Source organism: Lonchura striata, chromosome 7 (genome assembly GCF_050655825.1).
Source record: "Lonchura striata isolate lonStrDom1 chromosome 7, ASM5065582v1, whole genome shotgun sequence".
Taxonomy (NCBI): Eukaryota; Metazoa; Chordata; class Aves; order Passeriformes; family Estrildidae; genus Lonchura; species Lonchura striata.
The window spans coordinates 37,771,248-37,797,401 of NC_140709.1; the positions used below are offsets into that span (position 1 = coordinate 37,771,248).

At 42.9% G+C, this 26,154-nt stretch overlaps 1 protein-coding gene across 10 annotated transcripts in view; it reads left to right on the forward strand.

Moving 5' to 3' along the window:
- Window positions 1–26,154, forward strand: part of AGAP1 (ArfGAP with GTPase domain, ankyrin repeat and PH domain 1) — a 308,457-nt gene that overhangs the window by 128,785 nt on the left and 153,518 nt on the right. For 9 of the 10 annotated variants that reach the window (XM_077785208.2, XM_021536092.4, XM_085585531.1 and 6 more), the window contains 3 exons: window positions 9,281–9,408; window positions 15,768–15,923; window positions 20,764–20,856. In XM_077785208.2, coding sequence (XP_077641334.2) covers window positions 9,281–9,408; window positions 15,768–15,923; window positions 20,764–20,856 — 377 coding nt within the window. The remainder of the gene's footprint in view (window positions 1–9,280; window positions 9,409–15,767; window positions 15,924–20,763; window positions 20,857–26,154) is intronic. The other variant, XM_085585530.1, reaches the window with a different exon arrangement.

Genomic DNA, 26,154 nt, shown 5'->3' on the forward strand with positions numbered 1-26,154 from the left:
GTCAGGGCCTGCCTGCTGCAGGCTCTGGTCAATATTTTGTGGAAAAGAGAGAATCCAGCAAAATGTCTTATTGAACAACTAAAGAGATAAGTCTGGAGAGCACAGAGATATTTGGTTTCTTCCTTAGCTTGGTCTTTCCAGGGGTACCAGTCTGGCATCTGTTGTTTCAGCAGTGCATGCTGCATTTTGGTTTGGAAGTAAGCTAAAATCACGAAAGAAGCTTAGTTAGCGGATGGATGGGACTGCATGGGCTGCCTCAATTATGAAAATTAGCCCAAATATTAAGTGTGAACACAGGGGCTCAACGTGTTTTACTAAGGGATTAAGAAAACTGGGAGACTCTTATTTTTCTCGATGTGGCACCTGGGGATGTGGTTAGTGGTGGCCTTGGCAGTGCTGGGGTCGTGCTTGGACTAGATTTTAGAGGGCTTTTCCAGCCTAAAGGATCCTGTAATGCCTGTGATCCCTGACATTCTTCACATGTGACTTCACTTGATTATTTCCTGCAGTTTTCAAAACTTCAAATTAAATTTTTGAATAAATTCTGATAGAAGACTTTTTTTTTAACATATTTATCATCTGTGACAGGTGCATTCCCTTGGCAGCCTCTGTGGAGTGCTGACTTATCACCTTTAGTTCACAAATTACTATAAAGCTGGTACATGACTAAAAATTGAATAGTTTTGTTAATAAATGTGTGAATGTTTGTTCCTTTTAGTTTCACAACAAGATCCTTTTGTGTCAGGTAACTTCTGCACTGTCTCAACTTTGAAAAGGCTGAAGGTGGCTTTCAGAGCCACAGAACCAATTGTAAATTAAGGCAGAGATTTGTTTTTCTTCAAGCTCTATCTGCACTTAATGAAGGAACATTATTGGCAGATGCTGAGGAAATATTTTTTTCCATAGAAAATTGGATTTGGGGCATAAAACTTGTTAATGTTAATAAAGACAGGTCATTACTTGTCTCAAGTCAGATATGCAAACTCCAGGAGATGGAGTGCTGCTGGTGGCACTTCTGCTGCTGCTACTTTGGAGTGAAAAAAGCCCTGGTGAGGAGTAAATCAGCTGGAGTTGAGAGCACACACAGTCGCCTCACTCCCATCATTTATGCCCCTCCTGATGCCTGATGCGCTCGCTTGTGTCTTAGACCTGGTAATTTACAGTCTCCCAGAAAGGTATGTTTAGATTTAAGCTGTGCAATAGTGTAACTAATGAGAAATAGAGGGGAATTTATAGCACTTAGTGATTGATTGGCCAAGTACCTCGACATTAATTGAAATCTGAGGACTCCCAGCTGTCTTTCAGTTAAAAAAATTAAATAGGGGGGAAAAAAAGTGGTTTTGGATTAGTGAAACTATTGCTTTGTAGCATTTGTGGAGAACGTGGTTGGGGTGAAAAGGTGGGATTCCCTAAAGAAAGAAAGGGCTGTTTCCTAATCACCTGCAGGCACTGGCTGATCTGCACCCATGGCTGTATCGCTCAGCTTCTGCTTTTACAATCCCACTGTGACTTCAGTTGTCTCTCCCTGGGATTTTGGCCCCAATTCCATCTGTAAACTTGGCTGTGGAGTCAGCACTTTGTGCTGCTGTCTCTCCCCTGTTCAGCAGAGGCACTCAGGCCTAACTGTTGTGTGACAAATTATCAGGATAAATACTTGGCGTTAATCTCTCGCTTAATAACGCCGTTTAACCGGTCATCTCCACAGAGAGCACACGGCTTTCTCCTCTGCCTTCATCCTCTAAATGCACCATTCTTGCTGGAGCTCAGTCTTGTGAAAATGTCTAAATTTTCCCATTAAGTGCTCAAAAAGTAATAAAACTAAAGCCATTAGCCTTCACTCGTCAGATTTGTATCAAGAGAAATATTCTTGGGCACCATAAATCTGATCAAGTGTTCGACATTTATATCATTCGACTTCATTCTCTGGAAATGGACCTTTGAAGGTAAATTGCATTAAGTAGGGCAGTTTAAATTTTTAATACAATCTTATTGTAACTGTTAGCAAATGATTAAAGTGCAAAGGGGGGGCCTTATGTGTTTTGGGAGATTTATGTGAAATGCTCCATGATGCTTCTGCTCTGGCAGGGAACTGCTTTCGTGACAGCTGGATGTGCATAAACCCACAAACCCAGAGGATTTTTAGCTTGTAGCTTCCTATCTGCTGCTGGATTTCTGGAGGGTGTTTTGGGAGCAGGATTCATTCCACCTGCACTGTGTTGTTGCTAACACAAAGACTGACTCTTTTTCCAGCAGGCCTCTGTGTGCCTGGGAGGTGGATGGATTGTGATGGCTCAGTGGGCAACGAGCTCATGGGCTGAGGTGGTTTATTTAATCTTATCTAGGTCCTTGGGGGCTTGTTTTGAGGAAGGTTTTCCTTTAAAGTGCGAGAACATTCTCTAGCTTGAGTTTGGTAAACAGCCTAGATAAGTTGTGCTCCAGAAACAGTGATGTTTATGCACCTCTTTTTGGCGTTGCTGTAGTAAACCTAATTGCTCTTTTCTGAGGAGAATACATCTTCAGGAATAAGATCTGTGAATATTTCATGTGAAAAAAAAGTTATATTTGTTCAAAGTATTAAGTGACCATTTTTTCTTAGATACCCCAGCAATCACAGCCCTTGTTTTGGAACCAGCTGTGCCCTGTCTGGATGTAGCTGTGTGATCTCATGGTTTGGTTGCACCTCTGACTTCAGACTTTGAATTGTTAGGTAACAATTTTTTGTCATTTTGGAAGTCAAAAAAAGAAAACCATTGATTATTCTGTTTTTTAATGAGCTTTTTCTTTAAGTTGAGTTAATAGAACTGTCTGCATGAGGCACAAGTAAGCTGAATGTGATTTAGTAAATGTCATTAGTTTCTTTCTTTCTAGAGGGTTGGTTGCATCTGAGATGCACTGCCACAACCAGCAACTTCCTATCACTTTGTGTCCTTTTCTGTGCGCTATTAGTGAGCTCATTGGGTGTGCTTGACTCTTCAGAAAGCAGAAATGTTCTTGATGAAAGCAGTCATTCGGTGATGTGTGCCCCAAAATGGGCTTTTCATGAAGCCGCTTCAAAATGTGAGTAGGACATTACTTACTAAGGTGGTAAAAACCTGAAGCATCATATTATTTGCTGTTACTTAAACTTATGTTTTGATGTGATTAAAAAGCAATTCTGTGTTTTGACATAGAATTAAACACATTCAATGATGTTAGCCTTAATAATATTATTCTTAAACGATAATTAACAGCTCACTTTCTTGTTTTATGGACATTTTACAAAACACATCAATTTGACAACATTGTCTTTGAATCTTTTCAGTTTGACTTTTTTTCTTGTTTCAACTTTTTTACATATTTGGATTTAAAATCATAACACTGTGTGGGATATAACAGGATTTATGACTTTATTCTGCCCTCATGGAAAGGTCAGCAGAGCTCCAGGAGGTACTGGTGAGGTAAATCCATGTGCAGGAGACTTTACCTGTGTGTCTGGCACAATGTTCCCCCTAAATCCTCGAGTCATGTTCTTCTGCTTGCACAATTCAAGCAGTGAAGAAAACACAGGTTTATTTTATAAATTGCTTCAGATGGCAGATTGTTTCCAGTGGATTTATTGGCATTTTTGCTTACCTAGTCTTGGAAGGCAGTGATTTGCATGGAAATTGGGAATAAGTGATGTGCAGTGTTAATTAGAGTTACCTGTGGAGGCAAAAAAAAAATATGTTGGCATTGATGAAAGATGTTTAATACTGAGCCTGATTTACCACTGTATTTTCATATCTTGTAAGACAAGGTTTAAGAAGGAAGGATTTGTTAACCAAGCACTTTGTCCTGTAACACTTCCTGATGCTTTTGGTGCCTTGCACTACAGATTTATATATTCTTGGTCAATTTGACTTTACTTTTTTGGTCATTGAGGTTTCTCCCAGCAAGTCCCACCACAGGCTGTCAGAGCATGGGAGGGGGTCTGTGCTCAGTGCAGAGCAGGAGTTCCTTTGCCCTGGTATGACTTCACAGTGGCACTGCTTCTTCAGGGCAAAATAACCAGATATTTTTGGCTGCACGTGACCAGGAATTAGCTGGATAAATTGCCATTTCCAAACTCCAGCATTAGAATTGTCCAGCAGTCGTGTCTCTATTACACCTGACACGTGGGATGCCAAGCTTTCCTTTTAAACAGAAAAATATAAAGGTTGTTTAGCCTAGAAAATTGATTGAATTTAAAATAACAGGCACAATGGCCTTAATAGTGGCTACTTACATTAATGTTTCCCACTTGGAAGCATTTGTGGTTAAGGCTTGCTCTGGTAGTTATTACTGCCTCTCCTGCAATATGTAATTGTGGAATAAATTTACTTTTATTGAACCCTTACTTATCCTGTAAACATGGAATATTAAGCTAAAGGCAGCTGCTGTAAAAATGTAAGCTGCTATATATCTTAACTTCTTGCACTTGTGTTTTTTAAGGTAAAAGCAAATACTTCTTCACACAAAACCCCCAATTTTGCATTGTTTTTTTTTCCCCAAGTAGTTAAAACAGGTATTTATTTAAGCAAGTGTTTATCCCTGCTGATGTTTTTCACTCAGCCATCAGCATTCCAGCTTCAGCTGAAAGCCATTTTCTGTCTGTCCATTGGTGAAGGAAAATTTCCTGCATTCCCATCTTTTGCACAAGTGGCAGGTTTTAACTGAACCTGCTGTTTACTCGCTCTTGGACATGCAGAGGAGATGAATGGTCTTATACAAGTTTTTATGAGAAACCAGTTTTGATTTAAATTAGTGGTAATTGGAGAAAAGTGTTTGTGTCTCCTAAAATAGGCAGCACCCCTGTACTGTGATCACTAAGAAGAGAAATGGCACCAGATGTTACAGGTCTTGTATGCCTGGAGTCTTCCTTTTTAATATTCCAAGCTTTACTTGGTCAAAGCACAGAGCACAGGAATAACTGTATTCCCTGCCTTTTGGGAAGGAAAAGTGATCAGACTGCTGGTACCTTTGGGTGTTTCTCAGGATCCATCTTAGGAGCAGGGAGAGACCAGGCCTGAGCCTAGATGGGGTTTCCTCTCAACTCATTTCTCAGGTGCTGCTGAATGTTCTCCATTTTCCGAGATGTGGAACAGGATTAGACCCTCACCTTATGCCTTGAACTCCTCCTAGGGAGTATTTCCCCTGAGGTCTCTGCCTTTCTTGTCCCTTGTCCCTGGATGGAACTGTGCTGATGAGGTTGATGCCTCGGGTTTTAGTTTTTATGTTTTTCAGATTCTCTGCTACTTTAGTCTGAGCTTCCATTAGGGGATGGTGAGCTTTCTTCACAGAGCAGAGAGACAAAACAATTCTTTCTCTAGCTAGAGACCAAGGACAAATTATCCAAATCTCAGGCCCAAGAGCATAAACAATGTGGACTGAAGAGAGGAAAACAAGAAGGTTGGAACTGCATGGGCTAAAGCTGGAATTGGACAATGAACTCCAATATGCAAATGGAGCAGAACTTATAAAAGTGAGAGACCCTGTGACCAGTTGTCTATTTTTGTGATCATTTTAGTTCATCTTGGGTGCAGCCCTGGCTGGGCTCTTGTGCTGCCCAAGGTGGATCCATTGAGAAGATCCTTTTAATAAATCCCTACTCTATTTTTTAACTCTGCCTGGCCTCTGTTCTAGGGCAGCCTTCACAAGGCATCAAGGTCGTGGAGGAGCTGCCTATGGCCAACCCTTTGAACCAGGGCAAGTCAGTGCTGTCAGTGCAGCTCCTCTGGCACCAGCACTCCCAGGGGGAATGAGCTCCCAAATGGAGCACCAGGAGGAGGCAGTTCCTTATGGAGGCACCGCCCTGGTCCTTCCCCGAGGGAATTCAGTCCTCTGCTGGTCAGCCCGAGGGCTTTGCTTGGGGAAAATGGGTTGTGCTCACTTGTTTCCATTGGAAAATGTGGTTTGCACGGCGATCTGCAGAGTCCGATGTGCAGCTCCAAGCTCTCCTGCTCAAGGCTCCCTGAAAGGCACATTGGCAGGGAGGGAGCAGGAGATGCTGAGGAATGAGTGGGTTTTGACTAACAAAAAGTAGCGTTTGAGATGGAGATGGCAGGGTGTGGGAAGGTTAATTTTGTTGTGGTGCGCTAGGTCAGGCATGGAAGAAGAGGCATTCAAGCCAAGAGCTTTCCCTCCCAGCTCGGAACAGGAATTTCACATGCTTTTATTTATCAATGCCTTCAAGCAGAATACAGCTCCCAGTCATTCTGGCTCATGGAATTAAAATTTAAATTAAAAAAAAAATAAGCATCAGTCCCCTTCCAAGGCCAATATTTGCTAAATATTAGGTCTCCTTGTTTACAACTCCAAGTATCCATGGCATATCCCTGTTTATTTGCAGAAGAGTTCTTGACTTTCCATATAAATTTTATTTAGCTTTTCCTAATACTGATATATTACAATAAAATCTGTCCCAAATTGATAGATTGAGTATATCAAGTACTCAGTCTAGATTGAGTATAACAATTGATAGATTGTTATACTCAATTGATAGAGTGAGTATAACAAGTATAAAGGTACAGACAATTCAAGTGATTTTTAAAAAGAGTTGAAATGCTTCTCACTCTCTGGATTATTTTTGATATCTGCCATAGATTAAGTTGGTATTCATCTGTTTTAGAAATATTTTTTAGAGAGTATTAAATTTAAATATTGTGTTCAGAAGAACTTTGGAATGAGACAGAACCTGAAGGCTTGGGACAAAAATATTTCTGCTTTCTTGAATTTTTTATTCCCTTTATAGAAGATAATTGTTCTGACAGAGCGAGGAGCTAAGAAATTTGGGGTGAAGAATGGTCTGTTTTAACCCCATCTGTGTCCAGTTTGGGTTCTCCAGCATAACAATGTGGAGCTGCTGGAGTGAGTCCAGAGGAGGCCATGGGGATGCTCCAAGGGCTGGAGCCCCTCTGCTCTGGAGCCAGGCTGGGAGAGCTGGGGGTGCTCACCTGGAGAGGAGAAGCTCCAGGCAGGGCTTAGAGCCTCTTCCTGTGCTTAAAGGAACTCCAGGAGAGCTGGGGAGAGACTGGGGACAAGGGATGGAGGGACAGGACACAGGGAATGGCTTCACTGCCAGAGGGAAGGGATGGATGGGATATTGGGAAGGAATTGTTCCCTGGGAGGGTGGGCAGGCCCTGGCACAGGGTGCCCAGAGCAGCTGTGGCTGCCCCTGGATCCCTGGCAGTGCCCAAGACCAGGCTGGATGGAGCTTGGAAGAGCCTGGTGCTTTGCTCATGTTCAGGCCATGTGTTTGAGTCACTGAGTTCAGACTGTCTTGGGTTCCTTCCCCTTCCTTGCCCAGACTGTGCTGTGTGTGTCAGTGTGATGCTCGCAACACCCCTGTACTCGCACTGCAGGGACGAGGTAGATACTTCCCTTGGCCAATTATCTCTCCCATGTGAGAGCAGCAGCTTTTGCAGATGAGGTGGTTTTCATTCATTTGTGGTTTTTGTTCAGTTCTGGTCTTAATTTAGGTCTGTACCACATATGAAGACAAATAAATCCATGTGCATGTGTTAAAATCTGACCTTTGGTTTGCTCTCTTCACTCGCTAATGTGTTTTAAAATATTTTAATATATAGCTTCCCAGGCTCCAGATCAATAACCCAATGGGTCTGAAATGACTGAGTGCTACGATATTCCCCTTTAATTTAAACATGATTAGCTGATGAAGGTTATGATCAATATGCTAGGGGAAGATAAATTAATTGATATCATCCTTTCAGGATGATAAGAGGCCTATTGGAGGTGGGATGTAACTAATGAAGCTGCTGCTTCATATATATGAGCCATTCTTTATACAATGTATTCTCACTAAATCATGGTTATGCCATCATTCATTTACATGAAAAACATAAGCCACAGACCAGTTTGTTATTAAAATTGCATTCATTTGAGAAGAAACTATACTTACACTGTCCCTGCCTGTGCTATAATGTAATGAGGGAAAATAATCTTGATATTTACATAATTGTCTTTTTGTGTTTTCTGAACGAGACAGACTGGGGTCTGTTGGATTAATTCCAGCAAATTCTGGGGGACTTTTTAAGGAGATGCCAGTAAATGCCACTGGTTTTGGTGGAGGTGTTGCAAGTGACTGCAAACTCCCTGGCACAAGTTTCATGTAGTGTTTCCCTTTGAGAAGAAAACAGCATGCAAGGAAGCTAAATTTAGTTAGTAGCATTTTTGCTTAGCCACTACACAAGTACCTGTTTCCAAAGACTGAAATTTTGATTTGTTTTTAATTTGTGACTCAAAAGGTAGTAATAAATTTAATTTTTATGTATTTATGACATAAAAAGAGCTCTTTCCAAAGGCTTTACCTGAATTAGCAGCATGAGCTCAAATTCCAGTGTGTGATGGGATGAATTTCTGAAATAGTTTGACTTGTTTAAATTGAAAGATTGTAGGAGATGTTTGGAAGTTGCTGCATTCCACATCAGTTCTGTTTGATCTTTTTTATTATGGGTCTTCCAAGCTGTGCATAGAGATGTTAATGGCTCTGATCCCTGTATCCATTTGATAAATCTGCTTTTCTTTCCATGCTGAAGAGAATATCTTGATAAATTGCAAAAAAAACAAAAAAAAACCCCAAAAAAACAACTAGGCATTTTTCCAGCTCTGCTGCTGCTGCTAAGGAATAAAAGCTAAAATTAGAAATAATGATACAACTTCTTTCCATAAAGAATTTCACTGGGATGTGTGGTACCACCAATCCAGGCATTTATTTGATGTCAGAGACCCTTTATCAGTTCTAATATTCCAGTTTGAATTCCAGTTATCAGTTCTAATATTCCAATTATCTTTGGTTTGGGCTGCACAGGGGATTGCCCTGGTGGCTAATAAAAACAGGAAATCAATCTTATTCCTTGGCAGCAGAGACCAGCCATCTTCTGTCTGCCAGGAGAATATCCCAAAGAAGAATGGAAGATATTTGCTACCATGAGCTTTGTTAGTGTGGTGTTACAAACACAGAGGGAACTTGGTATAAAATTCCTGGTATTGCTTTTTGTTATTTTTTTCCCTGAATCCTCTGGTGCTCACTTGCTGGAATGAGACTTCTGGAGTCATTTTCCATGTGGAGAACCCAGCTGGAGTCTCCCATGGAGCATTGTGGAAAACCAGCACCCTTCCTCTTCCCTGTAACACACTCAATGTTTGGAGCAGGCTTTGGTGGTGATCCCCCCATTTGTGTGTTGTTCATTGTGTGTTTTCCCACCGTGCCCTGCTGCCCACGTGTGCTCTGCCTTACCTGCCTGGATGTTTTGTTTCCCTTCAGTTGCCCAGAAGATCGTTTCCACCAAGAAGAAGCAGCAGCTCTCAATCGGACCCTGCAAATCTCTGCCCAACTCTCCGAGCCACTCCTCCGTGTGTTCTGCCCAGGTTTCTGCCATACATATCAGCCAGGTACAGATAAAATCAATGCTTGGAAAAGGAGCTGATAAGCTGCTTTTCATCTCTGATGTATTTCGTGCCATTTCAAGTGCTCTCTTTGCTGCTTGAGAGGTAGTTGCCATTTTTTTAATGCTGCCAGTGGTCTGTAATTTGAAGTGATAGTTGATTTTTTTTATAGATTGGCTTGACTTCAAGAAACAAAGTAGCAAGGCAGAATAATTAGAATAATTTGGCTTTAAAGCCTGCTTGGAATGATAAGCCTGCTTTGATCATTGTCACTGACACCCAGCAGCCTGCAGGTCTGAGTAGGCCAGTCATTACAGTTGCAGGATTTGCTGTGCTGTGGTTCAACATCCCCTTGCTGTGGTTTTGGTGGTTACTCTCACTCAGCTGTGCTGAGCTGGTGTATCCCAGTGTTTAGAGTGCTGGAATTTTACACTCAATGGTATTTTGAGAAACATATGGCTAATACCAACATTTTCTGACTTGCACAACTTTTAGCCACGTGTATTGCCCGCTCCTCTGTTTCCCTGGCGATGCCCTTCCTCAGTGTCTTTGTTTTCTAGTGTCAGCTGATAATCTCTGGGCTTGTTCCCAGCTGGGGTGGATATAAACTGAAAGATGTCAGATACCCACAGCCATTCTGGTGTGGTTTTCAGTCTAAACTCAATAATTCACAGGTTATTTTGCAGTGCTGAGCCACCCACGTGAGGATTTGTTTTGGCTATGGACCTTTATCCCACACAGTGCCTGCTTTTTGGCAGAAGGGAGTAACTTCTACCACTGGGTTATCACCCTAAAGATGCAGGTGCCAGTTTAGTCTTCAGAGTTCTCTGCTGTGACTTACTCTGCTTCAGGCTGAGTCCTGATACAACCTCAGGCTGTGGCTGTGGCTTTTGCTGATGAGCCCAAAGAGAAGGCTGGAGCTCAGACCCCCTTTCGAAAGCAGGTGCTGAGTGAGCTGTGTTCTCCTCAGAAGAGCCCTGGCACCTTCTGGTGAAGAACAAGTTCTCACCTGAGAAAGGTTTTCCCCTTTCCAGGTTTCCTCAGCCACTCTGTCTCTGACCAGTTCCTGGCCACAGGCCCTTGGGACTCGTCCTCTCTGAGAGCATTTTTTGTTAATGAAGCTTTTTTTGGTGAAGAACATCAAATATCTAGAGGCTCACTGGTTTCCCACCCAAGTCTAGTTTGAAGGTCAACAGCAAACACCAAATTCTAGACCAGTACCATCACCTATGCAGCAAACTTCTTGCCATTGATAAGAACTATTTGGGAAAATCAAGGCAAGGTAGCTTTTGTGATAAGGCTCCCTAGATTCTGTTTCAATAAAAGTGAAATAATGTTCTTTACTGCCTTTGCCAGGTGTCATAATTACCTGAAGGGGCAATTGCATCACCAGTCAAAGATGTCTCTCTTCTGAGACTGATGTCATGCCTAAAAGTAGAGGCCAGAAATCTGTTTCATGTTGTATCTCCTTTGTGCTACACTTAAAGGCAGTATGACCTTGTTTAAGGGAAGGAAGCTGAATCCTTATCCCAGACTTAAAAGAACTTTGCAACTGCAATTCCAAGTTTAAGATGATCTGGGGCAAGATTTGCCATCTCTGATCTTGGCTGGAAGACTGGCTGGTGTCTTGCCCTTTGGAACATCTCTCTTGGCGTAATGATGTTTCTCTGAAGATTTCCTCCATGAATCAAACCCGTTATCGGTGCAGTGCCCTGCCACTTGCATTCTCCACAGGAGCAGAGGCCTTCAGAGGCAGTGGTTACACACAGCACTTCAGATAAAGTCGGATATTGTTCCATCTCTGGTTGGATCATCCTGGGGATTGAACTCCTGCAAACTCTCCAGATGACTCTGCAGTCAAAAGCTTAGGCTTTAGAAAAAAAAAAAAAAGAGGTATTGAGTGTCACTTTAACCAGACTAGTCCTTAACATAACTTGGGGGGAATTCTAAGGCTCAGCACCATCCAGGGCTTCGGTGGTTTCAGTCTGCCAGCTTGGGCAGGGCTTGGAGCACGCTGGTCTGGTGGAAGGTGTCCCTGCCCATGGCAGGGTGTTGGAATGAGATCAACCTTGAGGTCCCTTCCAATCCAAACCATTCTGGGATTCTGTGAAAGACTTGTTTCTGTGTGTGGGTGCTTCTCTATCTGCATATCCAGGGGTCTGAGGTGGTGCCTGCCTCAGTAAGATCCCTTCCAGGACATGCTCTCAGGAATATCTGTAGTTACATATTTCCAGAGGCCTGTCCCACACAAAAAGATGCTTCCTATTCTAAAGACAAAATTCACTTGTAGATGCTCCTTAATTTTCCTTCTCACTTAGTTTTTAATGTGTATGTCAGTCAAGGGGAAGGTTTTCCTTGAAAGCCCTTGATATCCAGAGCCAACAGACCTTGCAAGTACTTCAGGTACCTCTGTTGGCTTTCAGGGCAGCACAGAATGTATGGAAATGTATGGAAATAATTTTATTCTCAAATCCAAGGATTATAATTTCTGACCGTGATGGACAGAACTGTTGTATACTCTGTCCACAAGAGGGGTGGTGCAACATCACTTAAATTCTGTCTGCTGCATTCAGGTATTCCAGTCACAGCTCACTGTCTGGCTTTTTGGAACGCTTCAGGAGGTAGACTGAGTTGTTTAGAGGGGAAGAAGCGTTGTGCAGTGGATTGGAGACCTCCTAATTGGCCAGAGAGCATCTTGGAATAATTCTTTTATTTTTTACAAGTACAGACCAATCACTTCTCTATCTCTCTATCTCTATCTGTCTTTTCCACTTTTCATTCCCACATTCCCCTATGCTTTGGCAATCTTCCTAGGCCCGATATGCTTGTATACCATGCTAAGTCTAATTTCAAAGAAGAATGAGTTCCCTTTTCCCTTACAAAAGCCCACAGAGACATTCCTTTTTGCTAAATTCATCCTGGTGCTGAAGGAGTTGCTTGTCCTTTACACCTGACATATCAGGTGTAAGACATCTAAGACATTAACTTAGAAGAACAGTGCCAATAAAAACAATTCCAAAGGGCTGTTTCCTCTGCCCAGCCCCTGGAAGTGGAGATCTGGTTCCCAACCCCTGAGGCTGCTCAGCTCAGCCCTACCTTTGGTCCTCAGTGCCTCTGTGTGGTGGCTGGAAAACCTGCTGAGGATACCTGCAGCTGGGTTTGAGTTTGCCCTGTTGTAAAACAGCTGGAAAAGCCTTTGGCACAACAGCCGTGGTTGCTGTTTGTGTGAAAGGCTCCAGGCCCCTCTTCAGACAAACTGACGTGCAGATTCCAGCCAGGAATCCCCAGCAGTGAGCTTACTTGTGAACTGCACTTTTGAAGTAAAGATGGAAAGATTGTTTTGCCAGTGATTATAATTCCTTGAAATCTGCAGTCTGTATATGTTTTCACACTGGCTGGCTTTCCCGGAATTCAGCTGTTATGCTCTGCTATGAGAGGAGATTGAAAATGGCACCATGTTCCCATGTCTGCCTGGTCTCTGTGCATTCCTCTATGACAGAGGGAGTTACCCATCCTTTGGTGATGGAATTTTCCTTGATATCCAATCTAAACCTCTGCTCCCTCTCCTCCTGTCCCTGTTCCCTGGAGCAGAGCCCGACCCCCCCGGCTGTTCCCTCCTGTCAGGAGCTGTGCAGAGCCACAAGGTCCCCCTGAGCCTCCTTTTCTCCAGGCTGAGCCCCTTCCCAGCTCCCTCAGCCCTTCCTGGGGCTCCAGCCCCTTCCTAGCTCTGTTCCCTGCCCTGGACACGCTCCAGCCTCTTCTTGTCCAGCTGTGTGGACTGCAGTGCCAAGAGTTGTGTTTCCTGGTCAGCAATGTCATTCTCCAAGGAGATTTGTATTATTCCTGTGAAGATGTGGAGCTTAACATCTGCTACAAAGCTCAGGTGTGGCTGCCACACCAGCTCACTCCTTACTATCTGTTGTAAATCTGTAGTGATGCATTGTTTATGTTTGCACAATGCCTCCAGACAGTTTTTACTACAATATGATTGTCCAAAAATGTAAATTAAATGACTGAAAGCAAAATGCAGTCAGCTTGGTCATCCATTATTTTGTTCTATGTGAGACCTAATTATTGTTAAGCTTTTTTAAAATTTTCTGGAATGTCAAAACTAAAACTAAAAGAGGAATGATAATGTATTTAATGCCATATATATCGCAGTCCTTTTGTATTTACAGGCTTGTTTCTAAGTAACCTAATATTTATTTAGAACAAGTATTTTAGATACCTCCCAGTGAGGGTGGGCAGGCCCTGGCACAGGGTGCCCAGAGCAGCTGTGGCTGCCCCTGGATCCTTGGAAGTGTCTGAGGCCAGGCTGGATGGGGCTTGGAGCAACCTGGAACGGTGGAAGGTGTCCCTGCCCATGTCAAGGAACTGGAATTAGATGATCCTTGGGTTCCTTTCCAACCCAAACCATTCTGTGATTTCCAAGTGTTTCTCTGATTGTGTTTTTCATTGTTCCAGCCATTGGCTTATTTTGAAATAATCTCAGAGTTTTATTTATAAAGTTGGTAATCCACTGGGCTTGGTGAGAAGAGAAACATTGCCTGGAGGACTAGGTTTATAGAAGCTCTCTGTGTGTCTTTGGGGAATAGAATATCCAACAGATCTGTGTTCTCCTTGAGGAGTAGTTTATGAATCACTTAGAAATCCAGGAGACAACTACAAAAAGTGTAAAATGATGCTATAAAATAATGAAGGATTTAAAAGGTAAAATTTTAGGGAATCCTTCATGTTCTCCATCTGGGAAGTAGGCTCCTAGGGTATAAATCTCTTAATTTCAATTAAAAAAAAAATATTTCCTTGCCACCCTTCTCATCTCCAACACATCCAGTGGTTTGGGAACAAGCTGCTACAGAGACAGGAAAAGCAAATGTGGGGTAATTGAGGCCACCTCCTCCCAGCTTGGCCTGCTCATCTGTCCAGTGTTAACCATTCTCCATTAGGACACAAAAAATTATCCTTTCAGTTACATTATTTCCTCTCCTTTGTTTTGTACACATCTCCCAGTTCTGCTGCTACTTCCTCTGGCACTTGAGAATGTTGTAGGAAGTGTCTCTGAGCCTGCTGTTGCTTGCATTGCTTCATCTCTGCTCCCTGCTTTGGAGAAGCTGCAGGAATCAGAAGAGAACTTGGAACATGCAAAGACTTCAGCTGGGGGTGTTAGGGATTGTCCCCTGCTTTTCCATCCTGATGGGTTGCAGCTTGAGATCCCAATCCCCAAGAAGCATGGGGGAAGTCCCCTGAGGCATCTTTCTCCTCAGGAATTCTGGAAATACCCTCTTACCACCTTTCCTTGCTTTCTCTGGGAAGCTTGAGTGCTTTAAAGATGGCCTTTCCCCCTTCTCTGTGCATCCCAGAAGTTTCTTTTTCCCTCCAGAATTACATGTGAGTTATTGCCCAGCCCTTTCATCCACTGCTGCTCCTCTATTTTCCATCCCCAGGAGGCAGAATTTTCCCTGTTGTCCTGCCCCAGTCTCCCATCGGCACATAGAGCATCTCCTCCTTCAGTGGTGTTTTTAGTACTTGCTTATGTCATGTGTGATAAGTCCTTTTAAAGAAAAAATTAAGACTTTTTTCTTAATCACCTTTTAGTCCTTCCCATTCTGTCTAGTTTCCTCACCTTCCTCCTTTTAGGAATTTACCTGTGTTCATTTATTGTATTATAGGCTCAAAGCTTTATTTCTTTCAGGACTGGGATGTAACATCACAGTTTTGGCTGCTTTGAATAAATTGGAATATCTTACAAGTTTTGTATCTTTGCACCAGTGGCTTCAGCAAATCCTGTGCAGGGCCAGGAGTTGGACTCGATTGTCCTTGTGGGTTCCTTGCAGCTCAGGAGATTCTGTGATGCTTGGAATACAGTGGGATTTATCCAACCCCTGGGTAGCCATTTTACAGCCCTGGACTATTTTCTTTATCAGCTCTCAGTGATCTGGTGTCTCCAGAGTAGGTTTAACTCCAGCTATGCAACTCTATGGCATTGGGTGTTTTCTCCTGGGTTAGAATTTAGTTTAGTAGAAATGCAGATTTGGAAGGTTTTCCCCAATGTTTTGCTTACTTGTACACTAGAAAACAAATGAAACTATTGATACCCAGTTACGGTTATATTCTGTGTAGAATGAAAATGTGCCTACTGTATAAACAGAACTATCTTTTGAAAAATAATGGTGGGGGAGATGTTTAAAGGCTTGGAATAGAAATGTGTGGAAAAGTGGCAGTAGGGCAGCCCTGCTGAGCCCCTGAGCCCCGGCTGCACTTCTGCGTAAATTTGGAGTAAATCAGGAGTAAATAAGATACAGCTGTGGATTGTCATTTCTTGAAAGCAGAGTACCACTGTTTAAAATTCCCTTTAATCCTTGCAGACCAGTAATGGAGGAGGGAGTTTAAGTGATTATTCCTCCTCTGTCCCATCAACTCCAAGCACCAGCCAGAAGGAGCTGCGGATTGATGTTCCTCCCACTGCCAACACACCAACTCCTGTCCGTAAACAGTCCAAGCGCCGATCCAACCTCTTCACGGTGAGTGAGCCAGGGGACCCTCTGCTGCTCTGGGGACAGCCTGAGCCTCACCCCCCTGCAGCTGGGCTCTGCCTGCTGCTTGGGGACAGGCTGAGCCTCACTCCCCTGCAGCTGGGCTGCTCTGATGGCACAGGAGTGCTGAGACAGAGCTGTGAACTCGAAAACAAGCACATCTTGGAATTATCGTTGGGTGGTTCTGTTTGAGTCTTAAAGAGGAGCACTTTTCTTAGGAAGACAGGCTGAGAGACTTGAAGTTGTTCAGCCTGGAGAAGAGAAGGCTCTAGAGAGAACTTAGAGTCCCTAAAGGGGCTCCAGGAGAGCTGGAGAGGGACTTCCACTGGCAGGAAAGGGATAGATGAGATATTGGGAAGGAATTCCTCCCTGTGAGGGTGCTGATGACCTGGCACAGGGTGCCCAGAGCAGCTGTGGCTATCCCTGGAAGTGTCCAAGGCCAGGCTGGACACGGCTTGGAGCAACCTGGGATAGTGGAAGGTGTCCCTGCCCATGGCAGGGGTGGCACTGGATGGGCTTTAAGGTCCTTCCCAAACCAAACTATCCCATAAATATCCCATTCTACTTTTACTATATAGAATCAGTTCATTTTTTTCTTTTCTAGGGTTAAAAAGGTGATGGAGGTTAAAGTAACTTTTTCTTTCCAAACCACCTGTTTTTTGCTTCACTGAGAAGCAAAAAAAAACCCCAAAATCAAATAGAAAGCTGCCTGGTGCAATATGACAAGTCTTTGTTATGCAGAAGTAGTTAGGGAGATGCTAGTGAAGCCCTGGGTGAAGGTTTCCTTGGTTTAAGCCCTCTTGCTGAAAGCTCTGGGATTGTGCTGCAGGTGTAATTGTGGTTTGTAAGCAGTTTTTTGACAGGTCACACATGTCATAGCAAACTCAGAATGGCTGTGGGCTCTCGTGTAACTCCCGTGGGGGTTGTAGCTACATGTTGGTTGTGCTTAGGAACCCACAACCTTCCTGTCAACATGGAGAATTTATATATATTTTATTCCAAAGGTGATCTCATGCTCAGTTTCTATGTACAAACCCGGAAAAACCATTTCCTGAGACTCTGAGGGCAATCTGGGCTCTCCACCTTCAGCAAGTAGGAAACTTTTGTGACCATTTTGGAACTCTGAGTGACAGCAGAGAGCCCCAGGGATCCTGTGTCCCTCCCAGCAGAGGTATTTTGATTAAAGCCCAGATCTCCCAGTCCTATGATGAAGGAGAGGAAATCATGCATTTGTGTTTGGGTGCAAATATGTAGGTGGAAAACAACAAAATGAGTGGCCTGGGAAGAAGTGTCCCAGCTCTGGCACCCGTGTTTGATAACAGTCATGCAGATTTCTTCCCATTGGTGGGAATAATCTGGAGTTTGGTGGGAGGATTCCAGAGTTCCCAGCCCCACTAGATGTCAGTGTCAGCCCAGAAACCAGCAGCAGTCAGAGCTCTGGAAGCAGAGCTGGGATGCTGCTGCATCCATGGCCAGGCTAAAGGATGTGTGAGCTGCTGCCAGGGCTCTGGAGGTGGTGCTGACATTTGGGGAATTGGGGATGTTGCAGTTCGGGGCAGCTGTAAATTTGAGAAAGGGAGGAGAGAAAGCCAGACCCATCTGCAGTCACAGGAAAGCTTTGAGAAGAATGTTAAGTCAGCTGTAAAGAATCAGACTAAAGCTCTGGTTTCTGATAATTAGTGAGAGCCATATTTACTAACATGAGAGGGTGTTGATAGTTGTCTTAATGTCTGATAATTGGGAAAAATAATAATAATTTGCCTTTGCAGATTTAGTTGTGTCTTTTAAGGTGGGTATAGTGAGATTGTTTAATGACTTGCTCTGTAATCTATGTCCTGAAGTACTTAACACCCACTCTGCTGTAACCCAGCTTCTGTGCCAAGTTATAACCTGGAATTATTTAATTGAATAAATAGACAACTACACAGAAAATGCTGGTTATGAACAGAGTGTGTAATTAAAATCTTTTACTGTTTAGCTCTGGGTTTCTTGCTGTGCTTCTCTTCCCAGTCACTTATGCCTTTATCTCTTACAGAATCAGATATATTTCTGTTTAATAATTGCAAGTTATTCCTTTTTATCTAGCACAGGTAATCTGTTTAGTGATCTTTAGATCTTCTGTTGTTGGAAGAGGACTGGAATAGGTAGAAAATATTTGATTTTTCTTACTTATAGCTTTTGAGTTAGAATAGGAATGAGAATTTTAAACATGTTCAGTGCATTACATGCAGCATTTCATCTTTTTGAGTTAGAATAGGAATGAGAATTTTAAACATGTTCAGTGCATTACATGCAGCATTTCATCTTTTTGACATTGAGTATTAATGTTTGTTATAAAGCTATTGTTGCAGCAGCTGATTTTCCCCTTAAGTGATAAGATAGATGAAATATTAGAAGAGTTAATATTCTTTGTTTTCGACAGAGTGATAGCAGGGACTACCAAATAATCTTGTATAGGGCAGGTGAGGATTTAAAATGCATTTATGAGGTTCACTGAGCAAGAAGCTGATTCTGACCATGGCTGATTCCACACTGGGTGAGGGAATTTCTGGCATAGAGAACTGCAACACCTTTCCCACATTCAGTGTTATCTGTCTTACATATTTACAGAATTCCAAGGGAGTTTTGGAGACTTGAAATAAGCTCTCTGTCTCAGTATCTACTGTTAGAGATGAGTATTTTACTTCTGGGGTGCTCAGCACTGCTGGTCTGGCTCTGGTTGTGCACAAACTCAGATGTGTTATCTTGGACCAAGTTTTATGTGGATTAAGTCTGTGAGTTACTTCCAGTGCAACAGGGAAATCACTCCAATGATATTGGTGCAGGTGCTTTAATTTTTCCAGACATTTTTTTGTTTGCTGGCACCAAGTTTTAAATAGAACCATTTATTGTGTAGATGTGCCATCAGAAGAAGTCCTGGGAAGTATTGCTCCAGTGTGGTTTGGAGTGGATTTTTTTCTGCTAGGATATAAGACATATTGCATGTGTCATAGGTACAAAAGCACAAAAGATCAGATCTCAGTTTCACTGCACAATTTATCTTTATAAATAGCAGAGCATGCAACGATTCTCCCTTGGAAAACATTAGGGTTTCTGTGACTATGAACAGCTAGAAGGGAATTTGCCTAGCAGAAATCCCTACATTTCTGTACTTTTGGCATTTACCAGTGGTTTGCATGAAGATATTTCCCTTCCATGTGCTGCATGTGATTTCCAGCTGCAGTAACTTTTCGGGAATGTTGATGATTTAAAACCAGAAATTAAAATCAGTGTGTAGATATTCAGCCTGCATTTCAGAGGCAGGGCTCTTTCTTTAAAAAAAAGTCGGATAAAAAAGAAACATTCAAGCTGACAACTCCCCTCCCAAGGATTTGGGCACCTTCACTGAGTTTCTTTACAATGTCACTTACGGGCGCCTTGCGCCATTGAAGCTTTGTTTTGCCGTGTATTCTTGGGAAGTGGCACTTTCAGAGGCAGAAATCTGTCTTGAAGGACGAGGAACAATAGTTATCCTGCACACTGGATTTCATCCCTCCCACTTGTTTTGCTTGCTTTCATTTGTTCTTTGTTTAATTCCCCAGCACGTCATTCCATTGCCCCGAACCATAGTAACTGGTGACAGGAGCCCGTTCCCGGCGGAGCGGGGCCGGCAGCGCGGGATCCCCGCTGGGTGAATGTGTTGCTCAGAATGCTCTTACTCTGAGTCCTCCTCGCTGCCTTCCCTCCCTCCTCTCTGCCTGCGGGCAGCTGCTCCTGAGTTTTATTCTTCCTCCCACCCCTTTGTGGGATGGGGGAAAGGGGCATTAGCGAGCCGCGATCCCGATTCTCCTCCTGATTTCAGTGTCTGTTCCCGCTGGAAGCGCAGAGCGGGCTCTGCCGTGGCCCCGGTTTTCGTTAGCTCCCCACGGCGGTGCCGGACACCGCAAATGGGCTCCTTTCATACATCATCGCCGAGTTGAAAAGCACACGAAAATGTTTTCCCATTCTCAATATTGTGTGAGTAATGTTCCCATTGGAAAGTAATGGAGTGAAGTTGTCACTTGTCAGCACAGTTATTAAGGAGGATGACTCTCAGGTCTTCTTTTTGTAATAAAATAAATCCGTCAAAATCACTGCGCCCATGTGTTCTGTCGCAATAACGGGCTGCGATCTGAATAACATCTTCAAATTCCCATATAACTTGATAAAGTCATGAAGGGAGTGCTGTGACCTTACTCCTTCCAGCCTTGGAGAAAGCCAGGATAAAGCACCTTGGGTTTTAGACATTGGTAAAATTCTCCTCATGCTGATTTTCCCACATTGCGTTCAGGTAACTTTTTCCAGTTACCGGCTTTTCTTGCAGTTCTAACTTTCTAACCATCCCAAAGCAGAAAAAAATAAGTTGAAGTGCATATGGTCAAATCCAGCATTATAAAAATCATATTTCTAAATAGTTGCTGACATTTCTAAGAACCACACAGGTGTGAATTAAATGTATGCATGGCTATATTAAATTTTTTTAATGAGGAGATGGCACATTCATTCCCCTTTGGAGCTACTGTTGGAAACTTCAGAAACGTGTCCTCTGATGTTGTGGGTCTTCAGGCAGTGAAGCTGTAACTCTTTAAACCCAAATGCATTTCAAACTAGTGGATGGTTGAAATTTATGGGTGGTGGATGGGAAATTTATTCATTTTTAGGATGGTTGTGTACTTATGTAGATTCCATTTTAAGCCTATATTTCTCTGCCAAATTTTTTTTTAATTGCCCCGAAGGAAAAAAAAAAGGCAAGTAAAAGCATCCTCTGTGTGCATTTAATGGAGCACAAACTTTTCTTTTCGCTCTGCAGTCTCGGAAAGGGAGTGACCCAGACAAAGAGAAGAAGGTCCTGGAGAGCAGAACAGACAGCATTGGAAGCGGCCGTGCAATCCCAATTAAACAGGTAATGCCGAAATAGTTGTATTTCTTTTTCTCCCCTGCTTTCCATAGTTGGGAGACAAGACACACCTCGGGTCCAGGCACGGCGGTGGCGGGGCCATGCGCCAAGCGGCGTTTGATGTGTGCTGGTGATGAATGTGGAAGTCACTCACTTGACATCAATTAGGAGAGGTTCCTATGTGTATTAAAATAGGATCATTAGAATAAGAAGAGGGAAAATGTGACAACAGGCCTAATGAAGTGCAGTCTGCCGGCCTGCATATGGAGCGGGTTTCTAGGCTGTGCTGGCTTCAAAGCTGCCTTTGTAGAGGGGGCTTTGATTGGGCCGAGTGCTGCCAGGCGCAGGGTAAATCAGATCACTCGACAAGAGCCCCTTGTGATGGCAGGAATAGCCTGATGTGGCCCTAATTTGCTACCACAGACGGACATCTGAACACAGTTTCAGGCTGCTCCCTAACAACGAGGCAATTAGTTGTGATAATCATGGCCGGTGTGTCAGCTGCGCGCTCTTGTTTGTAATTTGCTAATGAAGGAATTGTAACTTTGATTAGGTTCAGTTTCATTTAGACCTTATTATATAAGAGAACGTTTACAGCTGTAATGTGTGGCCTTAATTAAACTTTCTCATTACACAACAGGACTTGAAGCCGAGGATTTGTTTTGGTCTGTTTTTACTAGCCTAGATGCACTTTCATTAGCCTGGAAACTCGATGCTAAATTGTAGCTGGGAACACTCCTTTGAAAGGCAAAAGCAGTGCCAGCGTTGGATGGGAAGTGCTTGGGGAATGAGATGATTTACTTTCTGAAATGAAATGACACCAAATCCGTGTGGTTGAGATCTCCACATTCCCATGGAATGCTTCTCACACAGTTTCTGTATCAGTGTTTGGAAGTGTTTACTCATGTGTGAGAGTTGCCTTGCTAGAGACAAGCTCCCTTTCTTTTCCACATGTTTCTTTCCAGCTGTTTTGGTGCCTTTCCTGCCCTCCAGAGGCTCACTTGCCTCTCCTGATCTTCCCTCAGCCCATGCCTTTTCCTGCTAGGTAGCTAGCCCTGGATGTCCTGTGTGGAGCTGGGTTTACATATTTTGGGGTGTTTTGTGTTTTTCCTCTGTTTCTGGATGCGAGGAGGAGTTGATTTTGTACCCTTAACTATTGTCTGTGATTTTTCTTCCTAAAGTCGTTCTAAAAGACCTTTTGGGACCATCAGGCAGCAAAAATGCTGTCGTGTGTGAATCTCTAGTAGGCAAATTTTAATCAAGCACGCTGCAATCCAGAAGAGCAGTTTGAAAGCAGAGGAGTTCAGTATTTGGCTCTGCATTCAGGGGAGGAGATTCCAGGCATTTAAAGCAAGCTACAATTTTATTTTCCTACAGCTTTTGTATGGTACAGGATGGGTTAGACCAGCTGCAATCCTTTTGGGTAATCCTAATTAAACAAAAGTGCAGCTGAGAATGTAAAACTGAGGAATAGATGTGCCAGTATTAATTCCAGGCATATGTACTGTTCTTTCCTAAAATGCTGTTGTATGGAATTAATTTGATTAAAAATACACTCATAGGAAGAGTGTTGTAAGGTAAACATTGTAAGTGTGATTGTGCCACAGCATGTTGTAAAGAAATATCCCTTACAATATCTGGAATTTCTGTATGGAAATCTCCCCTTGCAGCCCTGCTTGTGTACCAAATATGACCAATCTTTTGGGAACATGTCCTCCTTGTTACTGATCCCAGCCATGGTCATTTCATTTTGTCAGGTATGAGCCATTACCCACAAACCCTGGATGTGCATCCTCCACAGATCCATCCCGTTCTTTGGGCTTTGGCCATGGGAGCTTGGCAGGTTTTTGCAGTGCTGCAGGGTGGCAGCTCCCGGTGGGATTTCACATCACACTCAGATGGCAGGAGGATTTTGGGGATCTGGTCTGTAGAGGTGGCTCCAGGTTCAGTTGCTGATACAACCACGTTCTTGGGGGGCTCGACAAGTGCCAGCCCCTTGGAGCTCTCTGAGGCAGCAGAAATTCCAACTTCCCTGGAAAAGTTGGTGCCTTTTATTTCATGCCTTAACTGGGAATAAGACAGATATGAAAGGGAGTTCCTTGACCTAAAAAACTTCATGATGCTGTTCTTCTTAAGATGAGAAACCCCTTCCATTGTGATGATTTCTGTGGCAAATGGAGTCACAGAGTCATTAAGGTTGTAAAAGCCCTGTAAGATTACCAAGTCCTGTGTTTAAACAAGCACTGCCAAGGCCACCACTAACCCATGTCCCCATGTACCACAACCTCATGGATTTTAAATCCCTCCAGGGATGGGGACTCCACCACTGTCCTGGGCAGTTGTGCCAATGCCTGACCACCCTTTCTGTGAAGAAATTTTTTCTAATAGCCAACCTGAACCTTCCCTGGTGCAACTTGATGCTGTTTCTTCTTGTCCTGTCTCTTGTTGCTTGGGATACGTGGGAATAGAAGCAGAAATCTGGTTTAAGGCTGCAGCATTGCCAGGATTGCTGTGGGAGAATAAAACTAAACAATAACAACAACAAAAAAGCTTTACAAAAATACCAAACACCCCACAAACAAATTATAAAACCTCCAGCCAAAATAAGTTTCATGGAAGGCTGGAAATGTTCTGGTTTTGAGGAAAAAATGGAATCCCTCTCAGCACTATGAAAGAGTTGCTGATCATTCTGGGCCCCAGGTATGGACCTGTACAGCTGCCAGTGGGTTTTGGTCAAAAGAAGCCAAGAGTTGCAACCTGCTCCTGCATTCCTGTTCTTGGTGCCTGAATCCCTGTGGGTTTAAGGGAAATCCCTGAGAGTTTGGGAGAGTTTGGATGGTGCCCTGAGCAACCTGGTCTAGGGGAAGGTATCTCCCTGCCCATGGCAGGATGTTGGAATTAAATGGGTTGTAAGGGCCTTTCCAACCCAAACCATTCCAGGGTTCCATGAACGAGGTAAAATTGTGAATAGCCTATTTCCTTCCAAGGAAACACCTCATTCCTCCAGGGCTTTATCCTTAACTCAGAGCAGTCTGGTCAAAAAGAGTTAATGTTCCTATACTCTCTGTCCTTCCTACATGGCAAAGCCGATTTTTCACTGCAGTGCTAAATTTGGTTTTATTGGGCTAAGCCATATAAAACTGTCCTGATGACCCTTCCTGCTCCCAGCAGAAACCCAAAATGTAGGCAATGAAAAGCAGGCTTGTTTTTAAAGAGTGACTGCTCACTCCTGCTAAAATACTCTTAAAGTGAGTGAAATTTTGGAAAGGCAGATTTTCTGAGGAGGTACCAGTACCTTGTGCATGCACAGCCATAAGAGCACGTCTTAAATCCTGGACTTTCAGCAGCTGCTGAGAGGTGGGAATGTCAGAAATTTAAAAAAATTATACAGAATTTCACTTGTGGTATTTAAAAATCTTATACAAATCAGAGTCAGAAAAAGTCTTGAGCAATATTGGCTTCAAGTTAAAATCCATAGGCAGTTCTGTACTTCTGAGAAAGAGGTGCTTAAACTAAGAATATTTAAGCTATTTTCTGTGGCATTGCTAATAATACTCTTAAAGCGAGTGGCTTGCTCTGGTTGGAGAATCCTCCCTCCAAACCCATTTATTCTGGAAAAGAAGTCTTGTTCCTGGTAGCCTGAGTGAATATTTTGAAGAATATTTTGAAGCACACATTGGGCTGCACACTTTTGGAGAATTGACTTTCTAGGATGGGAGGTTTTGTAGCATTTTGGGAAAATTACTTGTCTTTTTGTGGGTTTGGGAAATCTTTATCAGTAGGGCATATTCAAATTAAAAAAAATGCACACAACAAGAAAAATAAAAGCAAGAAGCTCAGCTCAGCGGTGAGGGGGCTTGTCATGTATTAATTTTTCATTGCTGTGGAGAATTGTACATACATAATCACTTGATTGCAGTGGGAGTTGGCGAGCTCCTATGGTGTCATTTGCATAAATCTTGTTAAGTCAATGGCAGTTAATGAAGTACAAATGAGCCTGGAGAAGGTGACATGCAAATCGTGGGTGGCAGATGGGAGGTCTGTTTTAGGGATGGCAGCTGCGTGCTCTTTCTTTTTTTTTTTTTTAATATTTTTTTTAATTTTTTTTTTCCTCTGTCCTGCCCCCATCCCCCCCCAGACTGGAGTGTAAATAAATGCGTAAGAGCTGGCCTTGACTTTTCTGCTCCCAGCCCTTCTTCTCTTTGCCCTTTGCACTTAATCACACGTGCTCACACCATTATATACTCCAACAATATAACCTTGACTGTTCTTTTGCCAAAAACTGGCCAAAATCAGTGTTTGACACATTGCCTCCACCCTTGGCTCACCCTGGGAGGTGCTGCCCCTCTCGTGCCCCCAAATTGCTGCATCATTTAGGGATGACAAACTCGAAGCCTGGATTAGAAATAAATGTTCTAATGGTTAGTGCTGTATTGATGACACAGTGAAAAATTTGCCATCCATGACTTGCAAAGGTGAACTTCAGAATTCATTCCCTTCCCTCAGTTTGCAAATGGCTGGATTAATGGAGAAAGTGGAATATCTTATTCAGGCTTTACTTTTAGGTGATATTTCAAATGACCTTCTTCGCCTGCCATCTTGGCATATTTAAGTACATTAAAGTAATCTTGATGAAATTAGGTATTTTGTCTTTTTTTTTTTTTTCCTTTACTCTGACCTAAAAATGGCAAATATTTTTTATGTCAAGGCATGGGGGTGGCATCACTGATTTGCTATTCATGAAGAAGAGTTTGGTTCCTTGATACACAAGTTAGAGTTTTTCCTTAAGATGAGTATAATAAACAAAACTAGCACTTCCCAATGTACATCTGAATTTTATTTTAAAAATCATTAAACTCAGCAAAGGTAACTTTGAAGATGCTCTCATCAAATGTCAAATTTGGCATAAAAAACCTGTCACTTCTCCTCAGCTCCCTACAGGTATAGCTCAGTGTTGCCTGTTTTAGTAGTGATTTTCTATTCCCTCCGCTTCACTACTGATTTCCTAACCTCATTTTTGAGTAGGTTACTTCCTAACCTCATTTTTGTTCATTTTTAGCCCTAGTTGGGTTGTTTAAGCACCACTTACACAAATCTTGCATGGAATAACACACAACACTTGTTATCTAGGTCCTTCCATTGAAGCAAGTGAGATCATCCTACCTGAAACCTGTTTTCCCTTAAAATACCCGCAGCTGTCTGTCCAGCTGCAGGAGCATTTCATCAGGCACGGCAGAGTCTGGGAAATAGGTTTTGAAAAGGGATCATCTGCCACATCTGCTCAGTCAGAGTGATGTCCTTAGT